Here is a 12,392-nt window from a genome sequence, read left to right as displayed (position 1 = left end):
AGTAACACAATTTCACTTTCCAAGGGAATTGCGTCATTGATGGTTCGTGCTCTCAGGCTTCGTAGCGCGAATTATATTTCATCACAAGAATATTAAGTGTAACGATCCTTTTTAGCATTACGTAAATTTGTTTTGAATATGTTTACTTTTCTGTAAGCAGGTTTAGCGTTAGTTTGAGCAGCGAATAAAATTTGAGAGACTGATGCGCGTTTCTGCTCGACTCAAAAAGACGCAAAATGGATGACGTGACACGATGATGTGACGCGAAACAAAAACGTGCATGACTGTGTTTATGAATGTTGAGTACTAAAACGCGTCACGTGGCAAGCGTATCTCACTTTATTTGCCTTTGCATGTTTTTTTTTTTTTTTTTTTTTTACGTGAATGGGTCATTGACAGCGTATGCTCTGAGGCATCGTAGAGTGATTTCTATTCTCTTTTATTACCAGAGGTTTAGTGTAACTGATCCTCGGCTCTTTCGATTTGTTTTGTTCCCTGAAAGAGAGAGACCCTGGGAACGAGGTTGGAGAATAATTTGTTTTTGATTGGCATGTGCTGAATGGCGTTTTTAAGAACCTTTCTGTCAGCACGTTTACTGTTAAATGCATGAATTAATTGCGGTTAAATATCAGAATGGAGAGACGGAAATACGTCACTTCGACAACGAGAATGATTACTACACCTCATTACCATTCGGTAAATATGATCCTGACTTTTTGTCACGCACCACCATAACTCTGAACTTAAAAAAAGCATTGTTTTCCAGGACGCTACTGAGCTGAAATGTTGCATCGAAATGCAGTTTTAGTACCTCTTATGTCTGCAGTGGATTCAATCTTGGATTTGACTTTTGAAACAGAACGTAGTAATTTTACTGCGTATGTACCACAAGCGTTCCAAGTTCACTGCGCGAATTAATTATTTATAAAGTGTAATCGTCAAGTTTCCATACAAACCCTTATAAATCGCATCTTTGTAACACAACACCGCTCGAAGCCAAGAGTCACGTTCGCTTACACTTTAAAATAATTAATTCACGCAGTGAACTTGGGCTGTCTGTGTATGTACTGACCCCAAACCGAATATGTTTAATTATCCGTAAGCTAAGGGCTATGACACGACTTATGAAAATGATAACATAATAATACACTCTAACGACTGGGCCCAGGCCGTAAAGTTAACTATTCGAAAGCATCTACAAATTTATGATTTGGACCACGCATGTGGAGTTGCACGGAACTTCAACTTAATTTCACTGCGTATGTACTGACCCCAAACCAAATATGTTTAATTATCCGGAAGCTAAGGGCTATGAAGCGACTTATGAAAATGATAACATAATAATACACTCTAACGACTGGGCCCAAGCCGTAAAGTTAACTATTCGAAAGCATCTACACATTTGATGATTTGGACCACGCATGTGGAGTTGCACGGAACTTCAACTTAATTTCACTGCGTATGTACTGACCCCAAACCAAATATGTTTAATTATCCGGAAGCTAAGGGCTATGAAGCGACTTATGAAAATGATAACATAATAATACACCCTAACGAACTGGGCCCCGGCCGTAAAGTTAACTATTCGAAAGCATCTACACATTTGATGATTTGGACCACGCATGTGGAGTTGCACGGAACTTTAGCTTGTTTGATCGACGGATGCAATTTTTCTTATATATAGCTAATGACATAGTTTGTAATTATATAAGTGGTTTGAATGGGAGGCTGTGAGGGTAACACTATATTAACATGGCGGACAATTCAGCGAAGATAGCCAGCGTGGCAAGAAAAGTTGCCATCGCACACATCATCGTGGGGATACTGCTCTTCTTAATTGGCTTTTTAGAGAATCTGACTGGCGGATGGATTTATCAACAGGATGATGGATTCACCTGGCCAAAAATGGAGATTTGGGCCGGTGTTTGGGTAAGTTTTGCCCGCGGTCTTTCAAATATGTTGGTTGAAACCTTAATGTTGGAAAGTGTGCTAACATTGATGTTTGAATGCGACAAAGTAATTATGTACGTTGATATACCGTAACATCATTATGTGTTAGTATTGTGTTACGTCGATGTAGAGGTTGTATTATTAAATTTTGTCCATTCATATCAAATACTCAATCCTGTTTATAAAATCGAACACTAATGGAGACAATGAGAAATGGTTTGATTAGGCTGCACAGCACATACCAGCGTCATAACGGCGAGATAAAGGAAAGGAAAAAGAATTTTACGTTGATATTGTATCTGATCAGTATGCGTCTACCCAATTAGGTACCGCGACATCGCTTTTGTTCAAATTTTACAGAATTCGAGCGGATGCAGCGTTGCACGTAAATTGTATTCACGTGAATTTAACTTCAAACTTGCATCCCATCTGTCAACATAGTTACATTAGTTGTCTTTATGGACGCGTGACATCTGGTATATACGTCAGTAAGATCAAGCGCTGCAGATGACAGATGTGCCTGTTTTGTCCTGTTTTGTTTTCTAATAGATATAACTTATGAAATGTAATTTGTCTATTTCGTTTAACTTTATATATTTTCCCAATCCAACATGTTCTAATTTCTATGCTGTTTTGTTGTCTAAGGGATTTAAGCTCAGCCTTCTTTTTTTCAATTAACTTAATTAACTATTTTGATTTTATTATTTCGCTTCTTTTTGTTTGGTTTTCCTTTTTTTTTCTGAAAGGAAAGGAAAGCGGTATTAAAAGCCTATAAGAAACAAGTGTAAATAATGCACCAAATAGCGTTTTTGCAAGAAGTTTTCATTTATGTTTATTTGCAAGTCTGTATGTAAAAAAAAAAAAAAAACTAAAAAATATGAAGCGAATTGATATAACAAACATATATCAAACGTCAAAGGCGCATGAATGTTGACACTCTACATACGATGATTCGCATATTCAAATGGTATAAAAATATTGTTCGAATGGTAATTGAGAATAAATGACGTGAGCACACAGGGAACAGAGGAGCCAAATTTAACCTTTGTTAATATTTAAATGCTCCGTGTTCCATATTTCATGGCGCTTGTCATACGCTATACGATCGCTTTGTTTACGCGACGGTAAAGCCAGCGAGAATCCTGTTGCGCTTGGCGTAGCCGCAGGCCCAATGACGGTGGGCGCCACAAGATCGTTACGCAGTCGTGCCTGGCTCGGAAAGCCAACGCTTTCCTTTCGTTTCCCTTCGGGCAACGAACGGAAACCCGCTTCGATAACGCAACAGACTATTGAAAGAGTTTCCGATCCCGCTGACTCAACCGCCAGGTAAACAAAATGTTCGGATAACGTACGAGAAGCGCTACGAAAAAGATCGAACATTTTTAATATTTACAAAGGTTGAATTGGGCTCCTCTGCTCCCTGTGGCGAGCACGGCGAAGTTAACTTTTTAAAACGGCTCAAAAAATGTTTAAAACGACCATGGATTTGTGAAAACTAACTTTATCGAGAAAGTTCGTGTTTATCATAGTCTGAGGCATCTGAGATGATACCGTGGCGTGTCGCGGTTTTGATTCCTAGCCGCTAATTCTCCACAGCAGCCAGGAGCAGCAGTGGTACGTAGAGCCTTTAATTGTGCTGATGCTCGAATCTGCCAAGCACAAAACCTGAAGCGATCCATTCCTGAAAAAGCTTGCTTGTCTTTTCTTTGCTTGAATGGTTGCTGCGCGGCTTTGACTAAGCCAGCGCTTGATTAAGCAGTGCAGCGAGGTCGTCTTGCGCTGGTGGACGTCAAAAGCAGATTTGCTGGCATCTAAGTTTTATTTAGATTCTTCTGTCAGCTCAGTTGATCTGAGCTTAATAGTAAACAATTCCCACCGGAGCCCTTACTCTCAATCACCCCGGTTATAGTTAAGTTATGGGAACGAGGCGACTCCGAAGATGAGAGAGAGCGAGAGCTCCAATACGGCAAGTACAGAGGTCATCGCTGCGGGGAGGTGGGTGGGTCGCCAATGCTTCAGTCCTCCAGCACTTCACGAAAAGACAGAATACACGTGTACTGAGAAGCTATATATATACGTGTACATAGTCAGCGGCATGGCTTGCAGTTGCCAAAGTAACTGGGCACGTGGAATGGGAAATTAGGGTATTTGTTCGCGCGGGCCCCGGTGAGAATAGTTAACAGGATCTTCAACACGTTTTTTTTTTTTTTTCGCACAGAATTGTCTAGGTTGTTTAGATTTCCAAGCAGTCCTGCGTTTTTCGCAGCATTTCATCTTCAAAAATTCTCCAATCTTGTCAATTTTTTTGTTTATTTATTTTTTTCTGAGAGGAGCTGGAATGTACCACACCGCATCGGCAGGCTTTCCCCTGTAATTAATTGTCAGGGAGAAAAGCGCCTCCGGTCTCTTCAACTCTTCAGGCCGATGGCTGGCGAACTTGAGATACAAACGAACTGGACAGTGGTTGTTTTCGGTGGCGTAGGCTTTTGAATTAAAAGCTCTACAATGGCAGTCTCCTTGCTTTGCTTTCTATCCTTGTTCTGTTTTTTAAAAACCTGCTTTTTAGTGACATGGGTGGGAGGCGCGGTGGCCTAATGGTTAGTGGGCCGAACTCCGGATAGAGCAGTCCGGGTTTGAGACTTCGCCGGGGTGTCACTGTGTTGTGTTCTTTGGCAAGACACTTTGCTCTCATAGTGCCTCTCTCCAACCAGGTGTATAAATGGGTACCGGCGAATTTACTGCTGGAGGGGGGGGGGGGGTGGGTTAACCCAGCGATGGACTAGCATCCCATCCACGGGGGCGGGGATAGAAATAATCCTAGCTGCTTAATGCTACATAAACCGGGATAAGCTCCGGCCTCGTTAGCCACTTGGCTAGACTGCAGGCTTTACCCTTTAGTGACATGATCGTTTTCTAGGCAAATAACTCCTTACCGTAGTCTCCTACTAACGCCTCGTGCTTTAAACCCGAAATATAAAGACAGCACATACCATACTGTGCGCTGGAGAACTTCGGGTTCGTCATCTCCAAACAAACATGTTTGAAACAAGTAGTCTTCTTCATCTTTAGTTAGCTCTCGGGCAGCCTGTGGACGACTTCCCTTGACGTTGTTGACTGCCAAGTCTCGCTTGCAAGCTAAAAGGACCTTTCTTGACTTTGCAAACACTTGAAAAATCTTTTTTTTTTATTGCAGATGTGCATCACAGGGCGTCTTGGTATTCCTGGGACTCGCAAAGAACGAAGTACACGCCGCAATATTTGCGTAAGCTAATAAAACAATGTGAAATATTGTGCTCCCTAGTATCCGTCTCATTAGAACTTGTATTAGAACCTAAATCAGAGCACTTAATAGCACTGGTTATCATTTTCCAGTAGTTTAAGTATGTTAACCATTGCATGCAACATTGTGCAAACCTGTGCCAATGTCACTATCATAGGTTTGTTTGAACTCACTATTTTTGTACATTTCTTTTTTTAATTTTAACTCCTAGGCTGGTGTATTTACGGGTTTCTCTATCATCTCTGTTGTACTTGGAGTTGGTGGAATTATCATCATCATGTCATCATTCCACGTCCCACCTGGGTTTTTATGAGTGAACTGTTTTCAACTGTAAATTGGAGTATCTTGATTCTTTGCGTTTTTGAGATTGCCCTTGGCATCTCGGCAGTCGTGTGTATTTCTCTTATGGAACCATGTTGCATTAGCTCGCAATCACAACAGGTAACAGAAGTTCCTCTATGTTAACCACCAGGGCCGGGTTTTTCGAAAGCTGATTAACACTAATCAGCAGCATTAACAGTTGATTAAATGTTCAATTTCTCTTCGATAAAAAGCTTTAAATTGTTTATGTCTTATGGAGTGTGAGATACATCGACGCCAAAACTAAAGGACATAAAATATAAACAGAAAACATCACTCAAAAGTTAAAAAAAAAACTGGATTAGCTTGATCGAGCTTTAAACCACCCGACCCCAAGTACCATTGACTTCCATGATAATAATGAGTTTCCCTCTGCGATGCCAAACTCTCAGTATTTATTAATCCTCCTCTTTTTGATATCTCAATGTGCCAGTTGTTTTATCTTAGCTCCTTTTAGTTTTATTGCAAACGCAAAAAAGAATTTTTACAGCACACATACCTTTATCACATACCAAACCTACATACAAAAACAGTACAGCTACTTACTTTAATTACAATACTTGAACTAACTTACGCTATTGACAATACTTGAACTGCTTACGCAAATTAAATGTTTTTTTTTTACCGAAAGCAATTAACAATTACCGCAATTAATAGAACTGCCACTACAATTGCTAGAACTGCTTCTTTCTTGCTTTTCAAAGAAAGTAAAACTATCCTGATGTAACAACTAATTAACAATCAGACGGCAAGCTCTAGGTTTCTATCGGCTATTAGCATAACCACACTGACCTACTATTTGTAATCGCGCAATCTGATTGGCTAAACAGGTGCCTACTAGCGATCCGTAGAAGGCTCTCGGAGCGCGCGCTTAGTCTTCGCTGAATTTTATCAATCAAAACCTTCAATAAATCAACTCTAGCTATACATATTTTGTGTTTAAAAGATCGGTCAGTGGGTTATGTAACACAATTAGATGGCTCGCTCTCGGTTTCTATCGGCTTTTTATAGTTGACTCGGGGTTTTGCCCCTCGCCAACTATCAGCCGATAGAAACCTCGAGCTCTCCGTCTAATTGTTAAATAGTTGGAAAGGGGCAAAGCCCCGAGTCAACTATCAAAAGCCGGTAGAAACCGAGATCGAGTCGTCTTATTGTTTTAGAATCACCCATGGCCAGTGGCTGATCTATTGACCACACAATATCGATATAAATGATTTTTTGAAATATTCGATTAATAAATTTCAGCGAAAAACTGAGCGCGCGCTCCTCGTGCCGTTTTACGATCGATTAAAGGCACCCCAATCAGATTGCGTGTTTGCAAATAGACGGCCGCTGTCCCACCAAAAAAAACACTAAAACAGGCAAGAGAGACAATTTTGAAAGTTAAAAACACTAGAAAACTAGTTTCAATTGGTCAAGGTTACCGTTTATTTACCTCCATCTATCTTTATATTGACAAAATGAATTTCTTACCTTATTTTTATTTCATATCATTTATTCTTGAGCGTCAAGTAAGTACTGCCAACGCTGGCAACATCATGACCCAGGGCCCTCGTGTTCCTGTGGCCGTTCCAATTCAAGCAGGTGGTGGCATGGTTCCTGTCCAAACTATCGAACCAGGGGCACAGGGAGGCCCACTACAATTGGTCACAACACCTGTTTCAGGAGCAGACGGTTATCAACCTCAGATGGTTCAAGCTGTTGCAGCTGAGGCTATGACCACAGGGAACCAGCCTTTGCAAGTTGACATGCCTCCGCCATACGAAGAGGTAGAGTACAACATGCCCCCGCCGTACGTAGAGGTAGAGTACAACATGCCTCCGCCGTACGAAGAGTTAGAGTACATGACGTAACAAAGGGAACAGGTATAACTTGAATAACTGGTACCTGAGACATCACCAATTGTTCAAACTACTTGATGTCAATATATGGGATATGGATGAACAAGAAAGGTGAGGCAAAGAGCATGCACAAGAGGAACATGTGAGTTGTACAAGATCGTCAGTCGAAAGCACGCGAGGTATCTCGTAACCTTGGTTTGTGGGAGAGAACATGAGATGCATATGACAAAAACAATATCAGAACGCCCGTTGTGTAGGTAAGAATGAACTTCACAAACGCAAGCTAAGCTGATTTTTTTAGTAGCTTGCTGTTCGACAATGCAACCTTGCAACATGAAGCAAAAAAAAAGAAAATATGAAAACAAATAACGCATTGCCTCTTTTCATCTTTAGACGCTGTATACCGTTGTTGTTTTTTGTTGCTGTTGTTGTTTACAATGATATCAGAAATCTATAATTATAAACTTCTGCTGAAACACATTGAACCGTTACATTGGTTTTAATAAACTTTACTACCACCAGCCGTGTCAAAGTTACTTTCAATTACTTGTTTCGTTTCTGGGACTTTAGGTCATATTACGTCGAGTATACTTCATCACTAAAACCCTTCTCAATAAGCTTCAAAATACGTACATTCTTTTTTTAATTAATAATTAGACTGCGAGCCCAAGTTTTCTATGAGCAAATAGTCAACGAGGCGCAGCCGACTATCGCTCATAGAAAACGAGGGCGAGTAGTCTAATTGTTTTAGTAGAAACTCTAAAGGATTGCAGTCCAAAACCTACAATGTTGTGCACTTTGAAGACAAAAATCAAGAAAAATTACCTCTTTTAAAAGAGCTACGCGCGCGCGACTGTTTTCAATCGGCGAATAGAACTGAGTGGGAGAACCAATCAGATTCGCGGATTTCCAATAGAACACAGCTGAGTTTCTACTAATACAATATAAAAAGCGAAACGAATTCCCTTTTCACGACAAACTTTTCACGTGTTGTTCTTTTTTTTTTTTTTTTTTCACGTACAAGGAAATAAAAAAGGCGAAATGAGCTCACCTATCCCCACAGTCTTTTTACTACAATATAAAAACCACAGTGAATTCCCTTTTCACCACGGTATTTTTACTTGGGCAATATATATAAAAAAAACGAAAGGATATTTTGTCTTTACCGCGCTCTTTCAACAACGATATAAACATCGGAATGGGATGCCTTGTCAAAGGCAGTCTTCTTGTGCTGGGAAAAAGAAATAAGCTTCCTTTTCATGAACCACATACCTTTTCCAAGGATATGAAAAAACGACATAAGCTCCTTTTTCCCGACGTTCTTTTACTACGATATTATAACAGCGGCACACCCCCGTAGTAAATTTTAGGGAGTAGCCCCCCCCCCCCCCGGGTACAGAGCTCAGTATGGAGATGCCATATGTGTGTACCTCTGTGCTATACAACAATATGGCGGCCGGAAAATGGTGTAAAAATCTGGAGCCTACTTTGGTCATGTAAGGCTACTGATTATCGTACATTTATGTCATGCACGCCTATAACTCTGAAATTGAAAAGGCACTGTTTTCGAAACGAAGGACGCTACTGATATATAAATTTGTATACAAATACCATTTTAGTACCACTTCTCCCTATTGGGGGCTCTTTAGTTTGGGATATTAGATCTTAATGAATATCACGTAGCAACGATCCAACTTGCGATTGATTTGTCTTTCGAACCGGAAGTAATAAGTTCACTGCGTATTTACTGACCCGACTTTAATGTAATAGTAACAAAATACACTAACGACTGGGCCTTGGCTGCGAAATTACTTATTCGAACACATTTACTATTACTTATCTATGATAACCTCTAATTTAGGCCACGTATGTGGAGTTGAAAGGAACAGCAACTTGTTTGGCGGACGCACATTTTATAAATAGCTGATGACGTAGTTTATATAAGTGGTTCGAGTGTGAGACCTTGAGGATAACGCTTTATTTTAAAACATGGCGTGTAATTCAGCGAAGGTCGTCAACATGGCAAGAGCTCTTGCCAACGCACACGTCATTGTCGGGTTACTGCTTGTCATCTTTGGCATTGGGGAGCATGTTGCTGGCGCCTCGACAGGTTACATATATTTTGGGATTTGGGTCGGTGTTTGGGTAAGTTCTGCTCGCGGCCTGTCAAATATCTACGTTAAAACTTTAATATTGAAAAGTGAAGTGTACTAATAACGATGTTTGAAGGCAACACAGTGACAAAGTACGTTGATATATCACCATCATGAGCAATGTATGTGTTGGTATTGTGTTTCGTCGAGGTATAGGTTGTATTTTAAATTTGTTTCATTCATATCGAGAATTTAAACCAGTTTGTAAATCGAACACGAATGGAGACAAAAGGAAAATTGTTTAATTGGGCTGCACAGTACACAACAGCGAAATCACGGCAAGGTTACGAAAAGGGGAAAGTATTTACGTTGATATTGTATCAGTTTGAGCCGACACAAGATAACGCGGCATTGTGAAAACATAATTACATGACAGTAACAATACAAGATCACGATGAGAGGAGATGAAAAAATTAACATAATACTATTTTGAAATACGCGAAACGTGACTCTCGCCTGGTGACATATGGAGGTGTTGTGTTACAACGGTCCGTATTTATAAAGGTTTGTATGCCTTGTTGCTATGTCTGCTGTTATCTCGGTTCTCAGGCCATTTCGGGTTTCCACTGATACTTCTTCTTAGCAGGACTGGAGCTGTATATTTCTCTATATGTTATGTTATGTTATGTTATGTTATGTTATGTTATGTTATGATGTTATGTCATGTCATGTCATGTCATGTCATGTCATGTCATGTCATGTCATGTCATGTCATGTCATGTCATGTCATGTCATGTCATGTCATGTCATGTCATGTTATGTTATGTTAGCTATGCTATGCTATGCTACGGTATGGTACGGTACGGTACGGTACGGTACGGCTGTGCTGTGCTATGCTATGCTAAGCTAAAACTACTCTGATCTTGAAAAAAATTTGCGAAAGGCTTCAAATGTATGATAGAAAATAATGTGGTTTCAAGCAAACAAACATATCATTTTTTGCCACCAAAGAATTTATGTCTCTTGGACGTTAATATTTTAAGTTTCAAGCAAACAAGACTATCTTTGGAAACTGATCAGCCCGACAATTTTTCCAAAAAAAGCATATCTCCATCCGTTTCAATATTCATCACTTTGGGCCACGCGTACGTTATTTTATATTTGCTGTGCTATTGGAATGTTCCTGGAATGATTTATTTCATGTTATTTGATGGTCATTTCCTACGACTAAATTTGGCTAAAATCCGTGACACAGTCCCTTTAATGCATTGGAATTGTTTTTCAGATGTGCATCACGGGAGGTCTTGGCATCCCTGGAACTCGCAAAGAAAGAAGTACACCTCGCAATGCTTGTGTACGTTAATAAAACAATGTGAAATATTGTGCTCCCTCATATTCGTCTCATTCAGTTAGAACCTAAATCAGCGCACTTAATAGCAATGGTACATGGTTATCAATTTCCATTAGTTTAAATAATAGGCATGTAAACCATTTCATGCATCCTTGTGCAAACCTGTGCCAATGTCACTATCAAAGGTTCCTTTAAACTCACTGTTTATTTACACTTTGTTTTTAATTTGAACTCCTAGGCTGGTGTATTTATGGGTTTCTCAATCAATCACATCTGCTGTGCTTGGTGGGACAATCATTATCTTCTACAGCTTAACTATTGTACACGAAAACTCAGCAATGGTCTTCGCGTGGATTGTCTTTATTCTCGGCATTGTAGAGTTTGCCATTGGAATCTGGGCAGCCGTGTGTGTCTGTCTCATGAAACCTTGTCGCAACATCGCTCCACCACAACAGGTTAGCTCCCTTCCAGAGTAATTAAAACAGAAAATTGTTGATGTTAACCAGCAGACCTGCAAGTATCAATTGCCTTGCGTGATTTTATTTGCGACGCCAAATTTTCAGTATTTACTAATCCACAGTATTTATTGATCCATCTTTTTGGATATGTTAGTTTCTCAGCTGTTTCTCTTTGTTTCGGTTCTTGCTGAAGCAAAAGTAAAATTTTGGAAAAGCAAGAATTTTCACGGGATATATATTTTTCTGCTGTACCATCTAATCGTCATTACAATACCCGAGTTCCACATCAACCAATCAAATACTCTCCTTTCTGTCTTACCTCACTAGCTATAGCCCTATAGCCAATAAAGAACATTTCGAAGTTAAATATGAACTAGAAAACAAGTTGCATTTAGCCAAGGGGAACGTTTATTAACTTCCATCTATGTTGAAATTGACAAAATGGATCGCTTGCCTGACTTTGGTTTTATATCATTTATTCGCTGGTTACGTCATGACTCAGGGCCCTGGTGGTGCTCCCGTGGCAATTCCAGTTCAACCAGTCCAAACTGTCATACCAGTGGCACAGGGAGGTCAACCACAAATTTCCGTGGTACCTGTTTCAGGAGTAGAGGGTTATCATTCTCAGATGGTTCAAGTTGCTGCATCTCATGCTATGACCACAGGGTACCAGCCCTTGCAGGTTGACATGCCTCCGCCGTACGAAGAGGTAGAACACATGACGTAACAAATCGATCACGGGTATGGCTTTTATAACTGGTACCTGAGAAATCACCAATTGTTCAAACTATTTGATGTCCACGTGAGGATATAGATGCACAAGAAAGGTGAGCCAAAGAGCAAGTACACTGAAGAGGAACATGTGCGTTGTACTAGATAATCAGTCGAAATGACGTAACCTAGTTCTGCCGGAGTGTATAGGAGATGCAAATGGCAAAAAGAAAAAACAATTCCAGAACGCCTATTATGTAGGTCACACTGAACGTCACAAACGCAAGCTGGACCTTTTAGTAGCTTGGTACTTGACAATGCAACATTGCAACATAAAACAAGAAAAGA

General features: G+C 40.1%; 3 protein-coding genes and 1 long non-coding RNA gene across 4 annotated transcripts in view; all 4 read left to right on the top strand.

Moving 5' to 3' along the window:
- The window catches only part of LOC144665422 (uncharacterized), a 7,338-nt gene extending 1,772 nt beyond the window's left edge, over window positions 1-5,566 (top strand). Inside the window, exons 2-3 of the long non-coding RNA XR_013572922.1 lie at window positions 5,144-5,212; window positions 5,442-5,566. This is a non-coding gene — a long non-coding RNA (uncharacterized LOC144665422). The remainder of the gene's footprint in view (window positions 1-5,143; window positions 5,213-5,441) is intronic.
- The window catches only part of LOC144666704 (uncharacterized), a 24,645-nt gene extending 12,253 nt beyond the window's left edge, over window positions 1-12,392 (top strand). The window contains exon 11 of the mRNA XM_078528085.1: window positions 11,836-12,392. Coding sequence (XP_078384211.1) covers window positions 11,836-12,060 — 225 coding nt within the window. The 3' untranslated portion in view covers window positions 12,061-12,392. The remainder of the gene's footprint in view (window positions 1-11,835) is intronic.
- LOC144665415 (uncharacterized) lies at window positions 5,572-7,944 on the top strand. Its single transcript, XM_078526675.1, has 3 exons — window positions 5,572-5,671; window positions 7,096-7,359; window positions 7,393-7,944. Exons 1-3 carry the CDS (start codon window positions 5,636-5,638, stop codon window positions 7,441-7,443), a joined length of 351 nt encoding a protein of 116 aa, XP_078382801.1. The 5' UTR covers window positions 5,572-5,635; the 3' UTR covers window positions 7,444-7,944.
- LOC144665413 (uncharacterized) lies at window positions 9,393-11,608 on the top strand. Its single transcript, XM_078526669.1, has 3 exons — window positions 9,393-9,576; window positions 10,810-10,878; window positions 11,114-11,608. Exons 1-3 carry the CDS (start codon window positions 9,521-9,523, stop codon window positions 11,349-11,351), a joined length of 363 nt encoding a protein of 120 aa, XP_078382795.1. The 5' UTR covers window positions 9,393-9,520; the 3' UTR covers window positions 11,352-11,608.

The sequence above is a fragment of the Oculina patagonica genome, chromosome 9, assembly GCF_052425735.1.
Source record: "Oculina patagonica isolate OP01 chromosome 9, crgOcupat, whole genome shotgun sequence".
Lineage (NCBI taxonomy): Eukaryota > Metazoa > Cnidaria > Anthozoa > Scleractinia > Oculinidae > Oculina > Oculina patagonica.
Note: the sequence above shows the minus strand (reverse complement) of the source record. Positions and strands in the feature narration are given on the sequence as shown.